Below are 23,612 nucleotides of genomic sequence, written 5' to 3' on the forward strand. Positions count from 1 at the left end.
TGTGGATGGAGAGGAGACCGACTGATGTGGATCTGAGGGACCGTGAGGGTTGGTAGGGGGAGAGGAGGTCAGTGAGATATGGGGGGGGGGGGGCAGATAGTGAAGGGCTTTGTATGTGAGGACCAGGATTTTGTAGGTGATCCAGTGGGAGATGCGAAGTTGTTTGAGGACTGGAGTGATGTGATGCCAGGATTTGTTGTGGGTGATGAGTCGGGCGGCTGCGTTCTGGACCAGTTGGAGTCGGTTGATGTAGGTGGAGCTGATGCCAAGGAGAAATGAGTTGCAGTAGTCCAGTCGGGAGGTGATGAAAGCATGGACGAGTCTTTCAGCAGCGGGAGGTGTGATAGATGGTGACCTGAAGGGGATGTACAACAAATCTTGTTGAATATCGGATGGACGTACATCTCTTTGGAGCAGTTTCACCACCAGGTTGTGCGAATTTTGCATTAAAGAAGAACGCAGAGGACGATAAAGTTCTCTTTCCAGAAGAAGTGATATCCACTGTGAAGAATAATTTCCATATGGATGATTGCTTAAAATCCATGTATACTGAGCAGAAAGAATTTCAAATGGTAAAACATCTGACCTCCCTCTGCAATAAGGGAGGATTCGTGCTTTCCAAGTGGATCAACTTGGAGAACCAACGTTTACTGAAGACAGGGGGAAACCCGGATGTCCTGGAAGGGATAGCCTCATCTGGGAAGCAGATGAGACGGAGAAGCAAAAATGAACGTGTGGGATACCGCCGTTAGAAGAGCGCGGTGGGAGGAGGTGTAGTCCAGATAACTGTGTTAGCCTGTATGCTTGTAGCAGACACGGATCGCTAGTCTGTGTCTTGTGATGGGGACAGGTATATCAGAGATAGTCCAAATAAATTTGAGGGCGGTGTGGGAGTTAGTGGTAAAGTTAAGTAAATCAACGTATTCTGCGCGGCCGCAAGTGACAATCATCGATGTAGTGGAGAAAGAGTTGTGCATGGTTCCAGTATCCGTTCAGAGCAGGGACTCTACGACGGAAACAGCAAACATGCAGGCATAGCTGAGTCCCATGCTAGTGCCGATGGCTACATCTTTAACGTATAGTAAGTGAGAGCGTTCAACAGAGCGAAGTTCATTGGTTCGGGACCGTTGGCCCGGGACCGTTGGAGAGTGTGGAGGAGGGTCAGGGCGGTGAGTATATAAATCGGGCGCGGGGCTTGTTTTCACAGAGGCCCAGGACCGTTGGAGAGTGTGGAGGAGGGTCAGGGCGGTGAGTATATAAATCGGGCGCGGGGCTTGTTTTCACAGAGGCCCAGGACCGTTGGTGCAGTGCAGGAGGGTCAGGGCGGTGAGTATATAAATCGGGCGCGGGGCTTGTTTTCACAGAGGCCCAGGACCGTTGGTGAGCAGTGGAGGAGGGTCAGGGCGGTGAGTATATAAATCGGGCGCGGGGCTTGTTTTCACAGAGGCCCAGGACCGTTGGTGAGCAGTGGAGGAGGGTCAGGGCTTTTACCAAAATCCGTAACGTTCCACACTCCATAGTGAGGATTCTGGTGGAAGCCGCTGATTGGTGGAAGCAGACTAGAGGAAGCAGCTGATTGGGTGCAACATCAGGTTAGCATTTGTGCTTTCTGGTTAAAGGGGCAGTGCTTTAGTTAAGGTACAGTGGGTTAAAGGGGCAGTGCTTTAGTTAAGGTACAGTGGGTTAAAGGTGCAGTGCTTTAGTTAAGGTACAGTGAGCCAAGGGTACAGTGGGCTAAAGGTACAGTGCTTTTTGTTTATATAATAAAGGTGCAGTTTAAAGGTCACGAGGGAGCAGCTGTTGTGAGTCAGATACCTGCTGATTTCTCCCAGCAGTTTCTATTGTGTTATACTGGTATCAGATCCAGGGTAAGGCGGGAGAATGACAGTCAGTGCAGTATACTGTTCTGGATGTCAGATGTGGGAGGTCATGGTGTCGGATGGCCCTCCAGACATCCACATCTGCACCAGGTGCAGCGAGATGGGGCTCCTAAGGGACCGTATTAGGATCCTGGAGCAGCAGCTCGATGACCTCGCTCTGATCACGGAGAGTGAGGAGGTCATAGAGGGGAGTTATAGAGAGGTGGTCACTCCAAAACCACGAGAGAGAGACACGTGGGTCACGTTAAGGAAGGGCAAGGGGCAGAGGCAGGAACGAGTGAGTACTCCAAAGTCGGTACACCTCGCAAATAAGTACTCCTGTTTGAGTACGGATGGGGGTGACAGCCTACCCGGGGGTAGTGACAGCGGACGGGCCTCCAGCACAGAGACCGGCCCTGTTGCTCCAAAAGCTAGGGAAAAAAAGAGGGCCATAGTAATTGGGGACTCTATTGTTAGGGGGTCGGATAGGCGATTCTGTGGACGCAGTCGGGAGACCAGGATGGTGGTCTGCCTCCCTGGTGCCAAGGTCTCGGACGTGTCTCAACGCATCCAAGATATCCTTAAATCAGAGGGAGAGGAGCCTGAGGTCGTGGTACATATAGGTACCAATGACATAGGAAAAAAAAGGGAAGAGGTCCTGAAGGGAGGATTTAGGGAGATGGGAGGAGAGTTAAGAAAAAGGACCAAAAAGGTAACCATATCAGGATTACTGCCTGTGCCACGCGACAGTGAGAGTAGGAATGGAGCGAGGTGGAGGATAAATGCGTGGCTGAAAGACTGGTGCAGAGGGCAGGGATTCAAGTTCCTGGATCATTGGGACTTATTTTGGGGAAGGTGGGACCTGTACAGAAAGGATGGGTTGCACTTGAAACCGATGGGGACCAATATCCTAGCGGGGAAATTTGCAAAGGCAGCTGGGGAGACTTTAAACTAGAATGGTTAGGGCGAGGGACTCAAATAGCGAAAGGTAGTAGACAGAATGGGAGGCAGGAAGCAGAAATGGGAAGCACTCGGACACAAGAGGAGAAAGAAAAAAAAGGAAATAAACAGAGAATAAGAGACGGGGGTTTTCTTAAATGTGCATATTTTAATGCTAGGAGCATTGTAAGAAAGGTTGATGAGCTTAGAGTCTGGATAGACACCTGGAAGTATGATGTTGTGGCGATCAGTGAAACGTGGTTGCAGGAGGGCTGTGATTGGAAACTAAATATTCCAGGATTTCGCTGCTTCAGGTGTGATAGAATTGGAGGGGCAAGAGGTGGAGGTGTTGCATTGCTAGTCAGGGAAGATATTACAGCAGTGCTTTGGCAGGATAGATTGGAGGGCTCATCTAGGGAGGCTATTTGGGTGGAATTGAGAAGTGGGAAAGGTGTAGCAACTCTTATAGGGGTGTATTATAGACCGCCAAACGGGGAACGAGAATTGGAAGAGCAAATATGTACGGAGATAGCAGATATTAGTAGTAAGCACAAGGTAGTGATTGTGGGAGATTTCAACTTTCCACACATAGACTGGGAAACACATTCTGTAAATGGGCTGGATGGGATGGAGTTTGTAAAATGTGTGCAGGATAGTTTTTTGCAGCAATACATAGAGGTACCTACTAGAGGAGGGGCAGTGCTGGACCTCCTGTTAGGAAATGAGATGGGACAGGTGGCGGATGTATGCGTTGGGGAGCACTTCGGGTCCAGTGATCACAATACCATTAGTTTCAAGATAATTATGGAGAGGGTCAGAACTGGACCTAGGGTTGAGATTTTTGTTTGGAGAAAGGCTAACTTTGATGCGATGCGAGATGATTTAAAAGGAGTGAACTGGGACATTTTGTTTTATGGGAAAGATGTAGAAGAGAAATGGAGGACATTTAAAGGGGAAATTTTAAGAGTACAGAATCTTTATGTTCCTGTTCGGTTGAAAGGAAACAGTAAAAATTGGAAGGAGCCCTGGTTTTCACGGGAAATTGGACATCTTGTTCGGAAAAAGAGGGAGATCTACAATAATTATAGGCAGCATGAAGTAAATGAGGTGATTGAGGAGTATAAGGAATGTAAAAAGAATCTTAAGAAAGAAATTAGAAAAGCTAAAAGAAGATATGAGGTTGCTTTGGCAAGTAAGGTGAAAGTCAATCCAAAGGGTTTCTACAGCTATATTAATAGCAAAAGGATAACGAGGGATAAAAATTGGTCCATTGGAGAGACAGAGTGGACAGCTATCTGCAGAGCCAAAAGAGATGGGGGAGATATTGAACAATTATTTTCTTCGGAATTCACCAAGGAGAAGGATATTGAATTATGTGAGGTAAGGGAAACTAGTAGAGTAGCTATGGATACTATGAGGTTCAAAGTAAAAGAATTACTGACACTTTTGAAAAATATAAAAGTGGATAAGTCTCCAGGTCCTGACAGGATATTCCCTAGGACATTGAGGGAAGTTAGTGTAGAAATAGCCGGGGCTATGACAGAAATATTTCAAATGTCATTAGAAACGGGAATAGTCCCCGAGGATTGGCGTACTGCGCATGTTGTTCCATTGTTTAAAAAGGGTTCTAAGAGTAAACCTAGCAATTATAGACCCGTTAGTTTGACTTCAGTGGTGGGCAAATTAATGGAAAAGATACTTAGAGACAATATATATAAGCATCTAGATAAACAGGGTCTGATTAGGAACAGTCAACATGGATTTGTGCCTGGAGGGTCATGTTTGACTAATCTTCTTGAATTTTTTGAAGAGGTTACTAGGGAAATTGACGAGGGTAAAGCAGTGGATGTTGTCTATATGGACTTTAGTAAGGCCTTTGACAAGGTTCCTCATGGAAGGTTGGTTAAGAAGGTTCAACTGTTGGGTATAAATGCAGGAATAGCAAGATGGATTCAACAGTGGCTGAATGGGAGAAGCCAGAGAGTAATGGTGGATGGCTGTTTATCGGGTTGGAGGCAGGTGACTAGTGGGGTGCCTCAGGGATCTGTGTTGGGTCCTTTGTTGTTTGTCATGTACATCAATGATCTGGATGAAGGTGTGGTAAATTGGATTAGTAAGTATGCAGATGATACTAAGATAGGGGGTGTTGTGGATAATGAAGAGGATTTCCAAAGTCTACAGAGTGATTTAGGCCATTTGGAAAAATGGGCTGAAAGATGGCTGATGGAGTTTAATGCTGATAAATGTGAGGTGCTACACCTTGGCAGGACAAATCAAAATAGGACGTACATGGTAAATGGTAGGGAATTGAAGAATACAGTTGAACAGAGGGATCTGGGTATAACCGTGCATAGTTCCTTGAAGGTGGAATCTCATATAGATAGGGTGGTAAAGAAAGCTTTTGGTATGCTAGCCTTTATAAATCAGAGCATTGAGTATAGAAGCTGGGATGTAATGTTAAAATTGTACAAGGCATTGGTGAGACCAAATCTGGAGTATGGGGTACAATTTTGGTCGCCAAATTATAGGAAGGATGTCAACAAAATAGAGAGAGTACAGAGGAGATTTACTAGAATGTTGCCTGGGTTTCAACAACTAAGTTACAGAGATAGGTTGAATAAGTTAGGTCTTTATTCTCTGGAGCGCAGAAGGTTAAGGGGGGACCTGATAGAGGTCTTTAAAATGATGAGAGGGATAGACAGAGTTGATGTGGACAAGCTTTTCCCTTTGAGAATAGGGAAGATTCAAACAAGGGGACATGACTTCAGAATTAAGGGACAGAAGTTTAGGGGTAATATGAGGGGGAACTTCTTTACGCAGAGAGTGGTGGCGGTGTGGAATGAGCTCCCAGTGGAAGTGGTGGAGGCAGGTTCATTGGTATCATTTAAAAATAAATTGGATAGGCATATGGATGAGAAGGGAATGGAGGGTTATGGTACGAGTGCAGGCAGGTGGGACTAAGGGGGGAAAAATTGGTTCGGCATGGACTTGTAGGGCCGAGATGGCCTGTTTCCGTGCTGTAATTGTTATATGGTTATATTATATGGTTATAATATGAGGGCTTATCAGACTCGTGTTGCTTAGGATGTAGAGAATGGCTTAAGTACGAACGTCGGAAGTATATCCAGTGTTTTTGAGAATTGGTTATGCCGTGGATAGAGCAGGGTATTAAACAGATGAAACGTGGGCCGAAGCGATGGTAAATTCAAATGAACCTCGACATGTCCGCGGTGATGCACTTTATGAAGGGAAATCGATGTGGGACATATGGAGTACATTGTCAGTAGAGAAGGGATGTTGACATCTTCGGAGTTTCGTTGTGTTTCTTTCAGTAGCGTTTAGATTAAAACCGGGCTAGAAATCGCACCGTCAGAAGCAATTAGAAGAGAATGGGAAGAGGAACTAGGCCTAAGAATTCTAAAAGACGGATGGGAAGAAAACCTTTTATATTTACACAATTGATCGATTAACGTTAGACATACTTGAATTCAATTTAACATGCAGCACAAAGTCTACTATTCAAAGACTAAACTGAATAAGATCTTTCCAAATGTATGTCCCATTTGTGACAAATGTATTCGTCAAGAAGGAACTATAACACATTCCTTCGCCTCGTGCATAAAATGACATAACTTTTGGAGAGGATTTTTTGAAATGTTCTCAAAAACATTAAAAACAAAGCTGGACCCCGACAGGGAACTGATTATTCTAGGAACGTCAGACGTCCCAGGCCTGGTGGGCTGGCAGCTCAGAAACTGCCAGACATTCTGCCCAAAACAGATGGGAGACTGGGTGAGAGAGAAGGGGGAGAGGGTGGAGAATCATTTTGAGACACTTTTCGTATTTTCTGCATATCACAGGAATGAAGAAGGAAAGTCTATCTTGGCCTGGATCTCACACGGAGCCAATGAAGGGAGGGAGAAAAATGCTTGGCTGAGGTTTAATACTTACAGGGGGAATACTTACTGATGGGCCAAGGGGAATCCTCTTGGGATAGTACAGGACTGATGGGCCGAAGGCTCTTCTAAAAAAGAGTGAAATCTTAGTGAACGGCATTTTTTCTGGACTTCCCCTGGCTTGGCATGGGCCTTTTATGCCAAAATACTCATTCTGGGTTAATACGGGCATTTGGGGCAAAGGGGACTGGTTTATATGCTAATTTAGGCCATGTGGGCCGAAATTAGAGGTTTCAGGTAGGCCAAATAATTAATGTCGTTCCCATTTCAAGCACAGGGCAGGCCAGCACCTCATTTCAATTTTAATGGACCCTTGAAGACTGAAACTGGTGAATTTATTATGGGGTACAAGGAAATGGCAGATAGGTTGAACAGATACTTTGCATCCATCGACCCAACCAATTTCTCTGATATACTACTGGCCAGAGGAAAAGGGGTGACGGAGGAACTGAAGGACATCCACATTAGGCAGGAAATGGTGTTGGGTAGGCCGATGGGAATGAAGGCTGATAAATCCCCAGGGCCTGATGGTCTGCATCCCACGGTACTTAAGGACATGCTTTAGAAATCGTGGACACATTGGTGATCATTTTTCAATGTTCTAGAGATTCAGGATCAGTTCCTGTGGATTGGAGGGAAGCTACTGTTATCCCACTTTTTAAGAAAGGCAGGAGAGAGAAAGCAGGCAATTATCGACCAATTAGCCTCACATCGGTGGTGGGGAAGATTCTGGAGTCAATCATAAACGATGAAATAGCGGCACATTTGGATAGCAGTAACAGGATCGTTCGAGTCAGCATGGATTTACGAAGTGGATATCATGCTTGCCTAATCTTCTGGAATTATTTCAGGATGTAACTAGGAAATGGACAAGGAAGAGCCAGTGGATGTACTGTACCTGGACTTTCAGAATGCATTTGATAAGGTCCCACATAGGAGATTAGTGGGCAAAATTAGAGCACATGGTATCGGGTGCAGAGTGCTGATATGGATAGAACATTGCTTGACAGATGGGAAATAAAGAGTGGGGATTAATGGGTCCCTTTCAGAATGGCAGGCAGTGACTCGTGGTGTACCGCAAGGCTCGGTCCTGGGAAAACAGCCATTTACAATATACATTAATGATTTAGATGAAGGGGTTACAAGTAACATTAGCAAATTTGCTGATGATACAAAGCTGGGTGACAGTGTGAACTGTGAGGAGGATGCTTGGAGAATGTCAAGTCAAGTCAAGTTTATTTGTCAGTGAAATGAAAAGTGGCAATGCCTGAGGAAAGTGCCTGCAGAATGCAGGCTAACTTGGACAAGTTGGGTGAGTGGGCAGATGCATAAATGTGAGGTTATCCACTTTGGTAGCAAAAACAGGAAGGCAAATCTTTATCTAAATTGTGTCAAGTTGGGGAAAGTGGGCGTACAACGGGATTTGGGGGACCTTGATCATCAGTCAATGAAAGTAAGCATGCAGGTACAGCAGGCAGGATAGCGAAAGGCATGTTGGCCTTCATAACAAGAGGAGTTGTGTGTAGGAGCAAAGAGGTCCTTCTGCAGTTGTTCAGGACCCTAGTGAGACCACACCTGGAGTATTGTGTGTTACGTTTTGGTCTCCAAGTTTGAGGAAGGACATACTTGCTATTGAGGGAGTGCAGCGTTGGTTGACAAGGTTAAATCCCGGGATAGCGGGATTGTCATATGCTGAGCGAATGGTGGGGCTGGGCTTGTATACTATGGAATTTAGAAGAAATTGCGGGGATCTTATTGAAACGTATCTGATTATTAAGGGTTTGGACTGACTAGAGGCAGGGAACATGTTCCCGATGTTAAGGGGGGGGGTCCTGTACGAGGGGCCACAGTTTAGAAATAAGAGGTAAGCCATTTGGAACGGAGATGAGGAAACACTTTTTCACACAGAGAGTTGCGTCCGTGGAATTCTCTGCCACAGAATGCCGTGGAGGCCGGTTCTCTGGATACTTTCAAGAGAGAGATAGATATCTTAAAGATAGCAGAGTTCGGTGACATGGGGAGAACGCAGGGACGAGGTACTGATTGAGGATGACCCGACATGATCACATTGAATGGCGGTGCTGACACGAAGGGTCGAATGGCCGACTTCTGCACCGATTGTCTATTGCCTATTGCCTCGGATGTCTTCTATGGGGATGGATTCACACGTTCTGACCGGGCTGGAGTTTCAGAGTTCTGGATGCAGGCGGCAGCTTCGGCCCGTTGATTGCAAAATTGCGTTTCACCACGAGGCTTCCGCGGGAAGCGCGGCGGATGCAGCCCGGTGTTAGGAGGCATCAGTCGCGTGAGTACCGCTGCCGGGAAATCTGCCAAAATCGTGATAAATCGGGGGAACCCGGCGACCCCGGCTCTCCAACGCGGACTTCCGTGACGAGTCGATGAGCACCGAAACGGCGAGCCGAAGCCGCCGTGGAGCTGAGATACAGGCCCGCAAATTCCGCCTTGGAAGTCGGCTATGGGGGTGGATGCAGCCGGACTGGCCGGGCCGGAGATCCACAACCCTGGCTGCAGGCGGCAGATTCCACCCGCCGGTTCCAACATTCTGTTTTCAGCACGGGGTTTCGGCGGGGAGCTCGGCTGTTGCTGCACCGTGTTTGGAAACACCAGAAGAGTCGGTGGCCCCCGATCGGGCCGAGAATCTTCAACTGGTGACATGACCGAGTGTATGTACCGCTGCCGGGAACCTCCTGAAATCCCGGTCGGCTGTGAGATGCCCGGAGACCGCGATCTCCACAGCGGACTGACGCGACCAGTTGATGCGTACCGGAACGTCCAGCCTACGCCGCCGCGGAGCCGAGATACAAGCCGAGACTCGGCCTCCGCCGTCTTCTATGGGGATGGATCCACTCGGTCAGGCCGGGCCAGAGTTCCTGAGAGCCGACCGCATGAGGCAGATTCGACCCGCCGATTACATCATCGCGTTATCGACACAGGGCGTCGGTGAAGAGCTCGGCGGGTGCAGCCCGGTGTACGGAGACACACGAAGAGTCGGCGGCGCTATGTTCGGTTCACGACACGTCAACTGGCGACCGACCGCGTGTGTGGACAGCTTCCGAGAATCTGCCTAAATCGCGATGGGCTGGGAGCGCACGGTGACCCCGCTGTGTGACGAGGATCGCCGCGCCGGTCGAGTGGCGATCCTTATCCGCCGCGGAGCCCAGATACAGGCCCGCAAATTAGGCCTCGGAAGTCAGCTATGGGGATGCATCCGCCTGAACTGTGTGGACCGGAGTTCCAGATTCCCGGCCGCAGGCAGCAAATTCAACCCGCCGATTGCGACATTGGGTTTTCCGCACGTCGCTTCGGTGGGGATCTCCGTGGAACCGAGATTGGTGGAGTGTGTCCGAGATGGATGTTTAGAGCAGCTTGCTCTATACCTACCTGGGACAAGACAATTGTGGATTTAGTGTTGTGGAATGAACCGAATTTGATAACGGAACCCAGGGTAAAGGAACCACTAGGAGGTCGCGACCACAAAATGATACATTTTAATCTGCAATTTGAGAAGGAGAAGGTGATATCGGATGTGTCGGTATTGCATCTGGGCAAAGGGGACTACAGAGGCATGAGGGGGGAGCTGGCCAAAGTTGACTGACAGGGACACCCTACCAAGGATGACGGTGGAACAGCAACGGCAGGAATATCTGGGAATAATCGGGAGACGCAGGATCTTTTCATTCCGACGAAGAAGAAAGATTCTAGTGGGAGAAAGAGGCGACAGTGGCTGAGAAGGGAAGTCAAGGCCAGTAGAGAAAACTGAAAGAGAAGGTGTATAATATAGCAATGATTCACGGAAGCCCGAGGATTGGGTAGCTTTTCAACAAGCAATAGAAGGGAACCTTAAAGGCAACACAGGGAGAAAAGATGAAATACGAATGTAAGCGAATAATATAAAACAGGATAACAAGTGTTTCTTCAGTTATATAAAGTGTAAGAAAGAAAGAGGCAAGAGTGGACGTTGAACCGCTGGGAAATGATGCAGGAGAAGTGATAATGGGGAATAAACAAATGGCAGAGAAGTTGAATAACATTTTCAGTCTTCACAGTGGAAAACACCTGAAACGTGTCTGACATTCAAGAGAGTCAGGGAGTGGAAGTCAGTGGACTGGCTGTTACTGGGGAGGTGGTGCTTGGGATTAAGCTGAAATGGCTGAAGGTGGATGTAAACTGGACCAGATGGACTGCACCCTAAGGTTCTGAAAGAGGTGGCGTTAAATATTGTGGAGGCGCTGATAGTGATATTTCAGGAATCACTGGAGCCAGTTGCTTATAATTGCCAATATTACCCCGCTGCACAAGAAGGGAGCAAAGCAGAATAGTGGGAACTATCGGCCGGTTAGTCTGACTTCAGTGGTTGGTAAGATTTTAGAATCATATAAATGATGAGGTTACATAGTACCTAGAAGTTCATGATAAAATATCCCTGTCAGCATGGAATTGTGACAAAAATGCTGGAATTCTTTGCAGAAGGAAATAGCAGGACAGACAAAAGACAGTCAGTAGATGTTGTTTACCTCGATTTTCAGAATGTTTGATAAGTTGCTACACCTGAGACTGCTGTTGAGGGTGAGAGCCCACGGTATCAAAGGGCTGATACTAGCATGGATAGCAGGTTGGCTGCTTGACAGAAGGCAGAGTGGCAATAAATGGGGCTGTATCTGGTTGGCTGCAGTGACTAGTGGAGTTCCGTAAGGGTCGATACTGGGGCCGCTACTTCACGATTTGGACGAGGAAAATGAAGGCGTTGTGGCCAAGTTTGCGGATACTGCGAAAATAGATGGAGGGGGCAGGTAGTGTAGAGAAAGCAGGGACTCTGCAGAAGGACCTTATGGCTTCCCGGCGCCTTCATTTATACAGGCAGAAACCAGTCGTCATGGCCAATAGCGCTGCTCCCAAATTCAAATTACAACCAATGACATGTAACACGGGCTATTACAGAGGCCGAGTGGTTCTGGGCTGTTGCATTTCCCTCCTATGATACTGCGAAGCTGGCACGGGAAATAATTCACATGGAAGAAATAGCCAATGAGACGGCAGACACCCTGTGGGGTAAAAGAGGCATCACAGATCTATCAGCTGAAGTATTCCCACCGGATCTCCGCTTGGTCTCACCGATATAGATCGGTGAGACCCCCCCCCCCCCGGGAACAATGTGCTATCAGCTGCAGACATGGCGAGTAAAGCAATGCACACGGCGCTGCAGACTTGACGCGAAAGGTTGAAACCGAGCGCTGTCAGAATGCGCGGGGTTTTAAACCAATCGCCACCGGCTGTAGCGCTGTGGTTCTAAATATAGCGCTGTCGGCCACAGGACCATGGGGTTTAAACACGGCCAAGCTGGCCATCCGCGAGTCACGGCGCCAGGGGGAAGAGGGCTTTGCCCGAGCCAGATGCTTGCCCCTTTACCGCGGTTGTGTAGTGGTGATTAGAATATTTGTAAAATGGTTGTTTGATGATTTTGTATCATGGTGTTGGGTAAGTTTTTGTCGTGGGGGGGGGGGGGTAATGGTGTCGTGTTAAAGTTAAATCAATTATTTTTTGATACAATTAAATGGGCTTTAAACATAACGTTATGGCCACAGCGCTATTGGGTCACTAACTGTTCGGGCAAAATTCATGTATATTATTCACCGACCGGAACAATCTGGTTACCGTCACATCCGGTCCGCAGGCTGTAGTAAAGGCCACGGGGTCGTGATGACAATCCACACACACAACGCAGTCATATTACGGCCAACAAGATTGTCCCAATGGTCAGTCCCCAATGCACCACTGTTGTCCTCCAGCCTCCTAACATCCCGAAACGCCACCATGTTCCCGGGGGGTTGTAGCCGTGGCACTGTTCTCCGAACCTTCCAATCTACTCCACGGCTTCCTGGATGTGGTCAGCGAGGTTGGTGATGTTCCCGGATTCACCTGGAATATAAGTACAGCGCTCCCGCCCGATCAAAGCACAAGTGCTCCCTTTGTCAGCCAGGGTGAAATCTATGGCCATGCGGTTCTGTCGGGCTACGGTGCGAATACTTCAGCTATTAGTTCTTGGATGACCTCTTTTTCCCCACTCATGGCGTCTGCCGTCTCATTGGCTATTTCTTCCATGGCTGAAGCCATGTTAATCATTTCCCGTGCCAGCATCGCAATATCATAGGAGGGAAATGCAACAGCCCAGAACCACTCTGCCTCCGTAATAGCCCGTTACACATGTCCTTGCCGGGGGTATGTGGGTAAGGATGGCAAGTGTCTCAGGTGGGGTGCCACATATGCCAGGTAACAGCAGCCCGTCCAGGGCATTGGTCTCTCCCATGTCCCGAAGTGCACCCCGGGCATTCCCGGGAGCCAGGAGTAGGCCCACAGGCCACACACCCAGTAGGTTCCATTAACGGGGTGTGGGGGAGCCGCCCTGGTGTATGTCGTACAGGTACTGTTACCCAGGGAAGGGCCTGAATCCTCAAAGTTACAATCGGTAACGTTAGTAACTTGTCAGTTTCTTTGTTGAACTAAATTAAGGCGCATGTTGCAATCAAAAGCGCTTGAACAATTGGTTGGGAAGAAAGCCAAACTGTAAGAAAGACGACTGCGCCTCCTTTTCAAGAGTTGCCAGCTCTTGCACGTTCGGTGCCAAAGGATCAACATGACCCTTAAACGTGCTACCTCCCGACGGCCCCAGTTAGGCGGAAGCTCGAGTGTGGTTGAATGGCGGAACGTACCACCCGTCAATGCAGTGACTCTGGCAATCAAGGGTGGTTTGGTGGCAGTTCTTAGCCGCACCACTCCTGGTCTCGCTACAAAAAGACCAGGCGGACAATTGTTCGCTATGATTTAAGGGGACTGCCCACTATGGGATGTCCCCACTGTGGTACTGGATGCGTGTACACACCCAGCACGCTGAGACATTGAGCCGTTGGGCGAATTTATAGCTGAGGGTGAGAAACGAGTTTGGAACAGGAGATTCATGAATGTAGGCCGAGGTGTCCACATTCCCCCCGAACACCACAAGCAGGCAAGCAACAGTAAACCAACAATAATTCACCCATGTCCTTCCCGACAATCACAGCGCCCAATACAATAGTGATGGAGCCGATGTCCTTGGGTCCAAGGTACTTGGGTCATGGGTGTTCCACTGGTACCTGGTGCCGGGCCGTTCAGTCCTGGTGATACTCCTCACTGGGCACGTGGGCCTGCAGCGTATCGGTCAGTTGTTGCCTTGTAATGGGGGGGAAGCACACTCACTGTGTTTTAGTTAGTCTCTAGGTGTTTAAACATCCCACCCGCTGTTCCCCCGGCAACGCTCCCCATCGCCTATTACCCGGTCCGCGCCACAATCTCCCGCATTTTCCGGCGGCATTTGGGAATACTGTACCCAGACCTTTCCTGATTCTTCCTCCACCAATTCCACTTCCTCAGTCTTTGGAGGGTCCGACACTGCCAAGTGCCGCGACATAGGTGATCCTCCTTGGCTCAAGGGCCGAGAGTTCATGTTGCTGACGGCTGGTTGCAGGACTCCCAACCACCACTAGAGGGTGCGCGGCGCTGTCAGCAACTTTATTTGCTGCTTCAGTTGTCCATTCATGCGTTAAATAAGTCCAGCAGCCTGTGGGTAAAACGGGATGTGGAAAACACATACAATGTCAGATTCCACAGCCCATTCCTGGACACGGGATCCCGCAAAGTGGGAGTCGTTGACCGACTATATTTCCCATGGGATCCTATACACAGAGGATCGTTGCTGCAATCCTTTTACTGTGCTGTCCTGATCGGCGTGGCTGCAGGGGTTACACCATCAATATTCCTCAATAGGATCCACCATGGTTAATACATATTTATTCTTATTTTGTTGTGGGTGTCCCGATATAATCAATCTACCACATTTTAGCCGGCCCGGTGCCACGCCTAATTTGACCCCATGGACCTATTGGGCATCCTCGGGGCTTTATGTGTTGGCAAACCTTGCAGTTAGTAACCACTGTGTTCGCTCCATCATGCGTTAGTGCCACCTCTCGTGCTTCGGCCCATTTCCTAGCCCCATCCACCCCTAGATGCCCGCTCTTCTGATGCGCCCAGACAGCGAGGCTCTCTTTCATCGACGGGCCGCTCCGTGATGTACATAATCTGGGCTGCCCTATCGACAGCAGCATGATGTATTGCCTCCTCAGTATCCCGTGCAGTGCGGGCATCTACGTATAGACCGTAATCAGGCGGTGGCGAGTCTGTTCCCGTATATGCTCCCAGTAGGGGCGACCCCATAGGGGGGCGGCCGTGTATTTCCCAATTCCGGCTTTGCCAGCGGGGCATCCAGACAGCCACCCATTCACCACTACCCATGAATCTGTGTAAATCCATACCGGTCCCGCCGCGTGTTTAAGCGGCAGGGTGACGGCCACCAACTCAGCCAGCTGACTAGACCCCTCTACAACAAACCCCTGAGGGTCCCGCGCTCCCACCCGAGTCCCTTTGTTTTTATTATTTTTATTTATAACCAAAAATAATTTAATCCATTATTAAAAATAATATTTACAGTACAATATAAAACGGAACAACACCCACCACCATAACACACGTCAAACAAATATCCGTAATAAACTCCTATACAACTATATTACAAACCCCATCGAGGATGATTTCCACCCCACGCGGTGCCCAGCGGTCCCGGAAATCCCCCGGGAGCCCGTGGACAGCGCGCGGTGCATCTCAAGTACCGCCCGGGCGCGGTCGTAACCCCGGAAAAGGGGCAGGCAACCGGCTCTGGCAGAGCCCTCTTCCGCCTGGCGCCGTGACTCGCGGATGGCCAGCAGGATCAATGCTCAGAGCAACCCAACCTGGACATCTTCAGCCCTACCCTCTCCCATAGGCACAAGATGTCCAAAGACGAGGATGGTGGGTGAGAAGTGCCGCCAGATGGTAAGGAGCAGCCCCTTTAGATATTGGAACAAGTAGCAATGTTACAAAATTTTGAGATTTAAAAAATCAAGTCTGCAATTTATCCCATCAGATAAAGCATAACAATAAGTTTAATTTGACACCCAATTCACTTTCATATCTCAAGTAATAAAAAAGTTATGGCCATTTTCATACTCGGAAATTAGCATCTTGTTCCCTATTGATTTTCTATGGACATAACAAAAAAGCTGTGATCGTGGACAGTCAAAAGCCCATAACCTTCTTAAAAATTAAGAGAACTGAATGAAATTTTCAGTTATCATAGATTGAAGCATTCTGAAACAAATTTAAAATAATCTTACTTGGATGACCTGAAATTAAAGCATATAATTAGTTAGTTACCCAATTGTAGCTAATTTCAAACTTCAATCACTAGATCTAAACATCTATCCATTTCTTAATAAATGATTAACATTTTTAAATAGCCCAAGTGTCCAAATAATATTCATAAATAATTCACAATAAAACATGATTTTAAAATCTCATTTACATCAATTTATAGGCCAAATTGAAGGAATTTAGTGTTCATTTGCTGTAAATTAAAGTCAATTTAAATCGGCTTTCTAGTGGGTTCCTGTGAACGCGCTGGTTTAGAACGTTCACATTGCGCTGGATTTGTGCCCTCAAGTGCCCAGAAAAATACTGCGGGATATAAAGAGCCCAAAATGAACTACTCGCTATAGAAAACTTTATATACAGGGTTAAAGACAAGCCCCATTTAATGTAAAAAATAAGGTACATACCTTTAATTGTTTGCTTTATAAAAACCCTGGGGCTGCGAGAGGTTGTGGAGTGAGAGAGTGATTTTTAAACTACTATAAATATTATACAAGGCCATAAAAACTAATAATACCTTTTGCGACGGGGTCTTTCAGCGATTTTCCGTTAATGATTTACTAGGCTGAACATTTTCGATTGGAACAGCCTAGTAAAAATCGCGTTTTAAACCCGCCCCCTCTAAACAGCGCCAAAATCACGCACACGGGGCTGGGGCAGATGCTCAGCCACGATTCAGGTAGGTTTTGTAACATACCTAGAACAAGGGCCTCATCCTCACGCATTCCACGTACACGTGGTACACAGACTCTTCCAGCCCGCAACAGTGGCAGCGGCTGGCGAGTCTGTGAACCGCGAGAGGAACAGGTTGCAGGCACCTCGGAGCAGTCCCTGATGGGGAGGGGAGAATCGCTGTGTGGAGGGACCCCCTCTCGTGACAAAAATACAACACCGACCGCCACTGTGTGTGTGTCTGGACCCCGGACCTGTTCAGGGTGTGGAGGGGGAGCCCGTACAGGAGACGCTTCCCTGCGTCACGGAGGGAGATGAGGGTCCCCGAGGATTGGCGTACTGCGCATGTTGTTCCATTGTTTAAAAAGGGTTCTAAGAGTAAACCTAGCAATTATAAACCTGTTAGTTTGACTTCAGTGGTGGGCAAATTAATGGAAAAGATACTTAGAGATAAAATATATAAGCATCTAGATAAACAGGGTCTGATTAGGAACAGTCAACATGGATTTGTGCCTGGAAGGTCATGTTTGACTAATCTTCTTGAATTTTATGAAGAGGTTACTAGGGAAATTAACGAGGGTAAAGCAGTGGATGTTGTCTATATGGACCTTAGTAAGGCCTTTGACAAGGTTCCTCATGGAAGATTGGTTAAGAAGGTTCAACTGTTGGGTATAAATGCAGGAATAGCAAGATGGATTCAACAGTGGCTGAATGGGAGAAGCCAGAGGGTAATGGTGGATGGCTGTTTATCGGGTTGGAGGCAGGTGACTATTGGGGTGCCTCAGGGATCTGTGTTGGGTCCTTTGTTGTTTGTCATGTACATCAATGATCTGGATGAAGGTGTGGTAAACTGGATTAGTAAGTATGCAGATGATACCAAGATAATGTGGATAATGAACAGGATTTCCAAAGTCTACAGAGTGATTTAGGCCATTTGGAAAAATGGGCTGAAAGATGGCTGATGGAGTTTAATGCTGATAAATGTGAGGTGCTACACCTTGGCAGGAGAAATCAAAATAGGACGTGCATGGTAAATGGTAGGGAATTGAAGAATACAGTTGAACAGAGGGATCTGGGTATAACCGTGCATAGTTCCTTGAAGGTGGAATCTCATATAGATAGGGTGGTAAGGAAAGCTTTTGGTCTGCAAGCCTTTATAAATCAGAGCATTGAGTATAGAAGCTGGGATGTAATGTTAAAATTGCACATGGTATTTGTGAGGCCAAATCTGGAGTATGTTGTACAATTTTGGTCGTCTAATTATAGGAAGGATGTCAACAAAATAGAGAGAGTACAGAGGAGATTTACTAGAGTGTTGCCTGGGTTTCAACAACTAAGTTACAGAGATAGGTTGAATAAGTTAGGTCTTTATTCTCTGGAGCGCAGAAGGTGAAGGGGGGGGGGGGTTCACCAAAGGGGTTGGGGGTGGGGGGGGGGGGGGGGGGGTTGGGACTTGATAGAGGTCAGTCTGGGCTGCGACACGTCCCTGCCGGCCAGACCGGCGTCCGCCACCGCACCGGAGATCAGACTGTGCTCCCAGCCGGCCCCACGGTCAGTCTGTGCTCGGGCCCGGGACCCGCCGCCGCCGCTGGCAGCTCCGATTGTTTGGCGAGATTTATCCCGAAAATGCCGACTGTGCTACAGGACTGGTCGGTCACACAACCTTGCGGTGAACAACGGGAAACTGGGATCCCATGAAATGCCGGGGGAAAGGCCCTTCGGCCCAACTTGCCCACACCGACCAACATGCCGGCATTATCCCGCGATAAAGCGGCAACGCAAACTTTCCCGGAAAAAGCCGGTGCTGGGATCATGTCCCACCTGCCTGCCTTTGGCCCTCATCCCTCTAAACCCGACATATCCATGTACCTGTATAACTGTTTCATAAATGTTGGGATAGTCCCTGCCTCAAATACCTCCTCTGTAGACTCGGTGCGTCCACCCGATCTATTCCCCGCGATCACCTCCATGGACGTTACAATTTCCCGGCGGGTCACCGTAAGATTGTGTGACTGACGATGACTCCGCTCCTGCAGTTCCCGGCCCATTCCCGGGATTAACGGGCGCCGGGTCTGCTCCCGTGTCCATCAGGCCGTGTGGAACATCCGGTCCTGTAGAACCGGGAGTGATCCCGCTGCACAGACACCGACGGTCAGCCTCGGCTTCCACCGCTCCCCGCCCGCCCGCCCCCGCGCCCACCCACGGTTGGACGGCTCACAGACCCCGTCCCGTCGGTCGGTCTGGGGGTAGTTTGCCGCGATTCCCCGCCGCTCTCCAAGACATTTCACCCACTTCAACAATGTCCCGGCGGCTCAGTCCATTTTGTGCGGCGGACAATCTATCGGGTCCGAGCGCCGAGACGTTTCCCGGGGTGAACGTGCGCCGGGAGCGTCAATGATCACAGACGTTGACGTGGAAACGCCAACACTGTCTATATTCACTAACACCGCCGTGTGTATAATCCGGGGCACACGGGGCAGCTCAGTGTCACCCACACGGCTGGAGGCGCGTTAACGGAGCACAGACAGCGGGAGCCGCGGGGGGATTGTTTGCGCACTGTATCTCCAAATTAAACCAAAGGCCATTGGTTTAAGGCCAGGGATAAGAGGTGAGAGGGGATGAGGTTCTTGAACCAACCTACACAACCCAGACATTATCTCAGTAATGGAACTCGACAGCCCATCTCGTCACTGCCATGGACTTGTTTATTTTTCTAATCATATTTTTGAATTAATGTTTCTTTTTCTTTCATAAATATGAAATTAGTGCATAATCTGATTTTATGTGTTGTCTTTGTCGGTGTGTATGTGAGCAGGGTTACATTGTACCTGTATCTCACTCGCCACCACCGCCCCTCCTGCGCCCGGCTGTCTCCCCCCCCCCCCCCCCCCCCCCCCCCCCCACACTCCCCTCTCTCACCACCCCACACTTGTCCGAGCCTGTTCTCTACCACTACCCCCATCCCGCATCCCACCACGCCCCCCACACCTGCCTCATTCTACTCTGAAGAGGGGTTTGGCCCGAAACGTTCCTATTTCCTTCGTTCCATTGATGCTGCTGCATGCATCCGCTGAACTTCTCCAGCATTTTGTCTACCGTCGATTTTGCAGTACCTTCTTAAACTCTCATTCTACTCCTCTCACTGCCCCCTACCTTTCTTACTGTATTCTCCCCCCCCCCCTCTCCTGCTCTCCCTTTCACCTCTCCCCTCCCCCCGCTCTACCTCCCCCTCCTTTCCTCCCCAGTTCTACCTCCCCCACCTTCCCCCCCCCCCCCCCATCTCTCTGCCCCTTCCTATTTCCCCTCTCCTCGCCCACCAATCTCCACTTCTTTCCCCTTGCCGTTCCCCCTCTCCACTCCCCCTTTCTACTTTATTTTCCCCCTCTTCTACCACCCCCCCTCTGCCGCCTATCATCTACCCCACCCCCCCATCCCCCCCTCCCTCCCCAATCCCCCCCCCCTCTCCCTTCCCCTTCCCCCTCTCACCTCCCCCCCCCCCCCTCCCCCCTCTATCCCCCCTCCCCTCTCCCTCTCCCTCTCCTCCATCCCGCCCTCCCCTCCCCTCACACTCCTCTCCCCTTCCCTCCTCCCTCTCCCATCTCCCATCTTCCCCCTCCCATCCCACTCTTCTCCCTCTCTCCCCCTGTCTACACGCCCCTCCCCGCTCTCCTTCCTCGCCTCCACTCTCTCCACCCTCTCCCATCCCTCCCACCCCACGCTCCCTCCCTCTCCCTTCCCCTTCCCCTCACCCATTGCCCATCTCCCCTTCCCTTCCTCCCCTCTCCACTCCATCTACCATTCCAGTCTCTCCTCCTCTAACTCTTCCCCCTCGATCTGCCCCTCCCACTAATCCCCCCCTCCCCCTCAGCACCTCCCCAATCCACTCACTCTTCCTACCCTTGCTTCCATCACTCCCTCCCCCTCCCCCTCCCCCTCTGTACCCACCCCCTCCCTCCATCCCAGTCCCCCCCTCTCTACTCCGCTCCACCTCTCTCCCTCCCCCTCTTTCACCAATCTCGTTCTACCCTCGCCCTCTCTCCTCCGGTCAGCCCGCCTCCTCACCCTCCCCCTCCTCTCCCCCTCTCTCACCCCCCCCCCCCCGCCCCCCCTCACCCTCCCTCTTTTCTTCTACCCCCTCTCCCCATTCTCTTATCCTTTCCACTCTCCCCTTCCGCTCTCCTCTCTTCTCCCCCCCCTCCCCTCATCTCCCCCTCCCCTTCTAAACCGTCTCCCCCTTCCACACCCGCTGTCCCCTCTCCCTTTCCCCCCGCCTCCCTCTCCACTCCCCTTTCCGCCTCCTCTCTCCCCCTCCCACCCTGTCCATCTCCCCCCTCTCCACCCCCCGCCCCTCTCCCTCCTCCCCTCTCTCCAACTCCTCTCCCTCCCTCCACTTCCTTCCCCCCCCCCCCCCCTCCCCCTCCCCCCTCTCCCCTATCCATTTCCCCTCCAATCCCCCCTCCCTCTCTCCCCTACCGCTATCCCTCCCTACCCCCCCCCCCCTCCCTTTCCCTAACCTTTACCCCTCCCTTACCTCCTCTCCACTCTCCCTTTGCCCTCTACCTTCCCCTCTCCTCCTCACCCACTCCCCCCTCTTCCTACCCATTCCCCTCCCCTCAGACTCTCCAGTTCTCCCTCTCCCTCCTCCTCCACCACTCCCCCCCCTCGTTCCCCTCCCCCCCCTCACCCGCTGTCCTCCCCCTCTCCCTCATCATCTTGACTCCCCCTCATCCTCACCCGTCCCCCTCCCCCCTCCCATTCTCCCCTTCCCCTCTTCACTCGCCCCTCCTCCTCAATCTCTCCTCCCTCCTCTCCTCTCCTCATCCCCCCCACCCCCCCCCCTCCCCCACTCCCCCCCTCCCCCCCCCCCCCTCCCCCCTCTCCCCCCCCCCCTCCCCCCCCCCCCTCCCCCTCTCCCACAGCCTCTCCCCGCCCCCTCTGCCCTCCCCTATCCCTCCCCCCCCCCTCCCCTCTCCCCTCACCTCCCGTCCCTCTCTCCCCTCTCTCCTACCCCTCGCTCCTCCCCCTCCCCCCCTCTCCTCCCCGCCTCCCCTCCCGCTTCCCCCTCCCCCCTCCTCTCTCCTCCCCCCTTCCCCTCTACCGCCCTCTCCCCTCCCCCCCTCCCCTTCCCCTCTCCCCCCTCCCGCCCACCACCTCTCTCTCCCCCTCCCTCCCTCTCCCTCTCCTCCTCTCCCTTCTCCCAACTCCCACTCCCCCCTCCCCTCCCTCTGTCCCCTCCCCCTCTGCCCCTCCTCTTCTTTTCTCCACCTCCCACTCTCCCCCTCACCTCCACTCCACCTCTCCCTCCCCTTCTCCCTCTTCACTTCACCACTCTCCCCCTCTTCCTACCCATTCCCCTCCCCTTAGACTCTCCACCTCTCTCTCCCCCTCTCCCCTCATCCTCACCCCTTCCCCTCATCCTCTCCCCTCCCCCTCCCCTTCTCCATCCCCTTCTTCCCTCCCCCTCTCCCCTCCCCCTCCCCCTCTCCCCTCCCCCTCGCCCACCAGGGGATTTCCATCGGTTTCACCTTCGCTGTGAAGCTGCAGCGGGGCGCGGCTGCCAGTCATGGCGCTGGCCAATGGGAGCAGAGCGCGGCTGTGAGTCAGCAGTTGCTGGGTAGAGCGAGTCTGTACAGGTTGAGTTTCTGTCTCTGGATAACCCGCTGTTGCTGCTGTTGTTGCCGCCTAAAGGCAGCGCGCAGCCCTTCTATTCAGTCAGCAGTGGACTGAATGCAGAATATGGACACCATATTCTGGAGTAATTCAGCGGGACAGGCAGCATCTCTGGAGAGAAGGAGTGTGTCCATTCCCGTGAGATGCTGCCTGTCCGTTGAGTTACTCCAGCATTTTGTGTCTATCTTCAGTTTTATCCAGCACCTTAGACAATATACAGGGGTAGGCCATGCGGCCCTTCGAGCCTGCACCGCTATTCACTGTGATCATGGCTGAGCATCCACAATCAGTACCCCATCCCTGCCTTCACCCCATTTCCAGAGAGTTGGTATTTACTGCCTTTTGAGGCAGGGAATTCCCAAATTCACAAGTCATTGGGTGAAAAAGTTTTTCCTCGTCTCCGTTTAAATGCCCTACTCCATATTCTTAATCTGTGGCCCCTGGATCTGGAATCCCCCAACATCGGGAACATGTTTCCTGCCTCCAGCTCGTCCAATCCCTAAATAATCTTATATGTTTCAATAAGATCCCCTCCCATCCTTCTAAATTCCATTGTATACAAGCCCAGCCGCTCCATTCTTTCAACATATGACAGCCCCGCCATCCCGGGAATTAACCTTGTAAACCTAGGCTGCAATCCCACAATAGCAAGAATGTCCTTCCTCAAATTAGGGGACCAACATTGCCCACAATACTCCAGGTGCGGTCTCACTAGATCCCCGTACAACTGCAGAATGATCTGTTTGCTCCTATACTCAACTCCTCTTGTTATGAAGGCCAACATTCCATTAACTTTCTTCACTGCCTGTTGTACCTGCATGTTTACTTTCATTGACTGATGAACAAGGACCCCCCCCCCCCCAGATCCCGTTGTAATTCGCCTTTTCCTAACTTGACACCATTCAGATAATAATCTGCCATCCTGTTGTTGCCGCCAAAGTGGTTATCCTCATAGTTATCCACATTAAACTGCATCTGCCATGCATCTGCCCACTCAACCAACCTGTCCAAATCACCCTGCATCCTCATAGCATCCTCCTCACAGTTCACACTGCCACCCAGCTTTGTGTCATCTGCAAATTTGCTAATGTTACTCTTAATCCCTTCATCTAAATCAATAATGTATATTGTAAATATCTGAGGTCTCAGCACCAAGCCTTGCGGTACCCCACTAGTCACTGTTTGCCATTCTGAAAGGGACCCGTTAATCCCTGCTCTTTGT

General features: G+C 50.4%; 2 protein-coding genes across 3 annotated transcripts in view; one reads left to right on the forward strand and one right to left on the reverse strand.

Annotated features, from left to right (window-relative positions):
- The window catches only part of LOC129693360 (zinc-binding protein A33-like), a 127,837-nt gene that overhangs the window by 22,570 nt on the left and 81,655 nt on the right, over positions 1-23,612 (reverse strand). The gene's annotated exons all lie outside the window — the stretch shown is intronic.
- LOC129693361 (uncharacterized) lies at positions 1,182-3,559 on the forward strand. Its single transcript, XM_055630206.1, has 2 exons — positions 1,182-1,638; positions 1,674-3,559. The coding sequence occupies exon 2, from the start codon at positions 1,882-1,884 to the stop codon at positions 2,812-2,814; it is 933 nt and encodes a 310-aa protein (XP_055486181.1). The 5' UTR covers positions 1,182-1,638; positions 1,674-1,881; the 3' UTR covers positions 2,815-3,559.

This window comes from Leucoraja erinacea, unplaced genomic scaffold, assembly GCF_028641065.1.
Source record: "Leucoraja erinacea ecotype New England unplaced genomic scaffold, Leri_hhj_1 Leri_268S, whole genome shotgun sequence".
NCBI lineage: Eukaryota > Metazoa > Chordata > Chondrichthyes > Rajiformes > Rajidae > Leucoraja > Leucoraja erinaceus.

Bases quoted from the DNA above. Each gene is read 5' to 3' on its own strand.
- LOC129693361 (XM_055630206.1), top strand. From the start codon at position 1,882: ATGACAGTCAGTGCAGTATACTGTTCTGGATGTCAGATGTGGGAGGTC.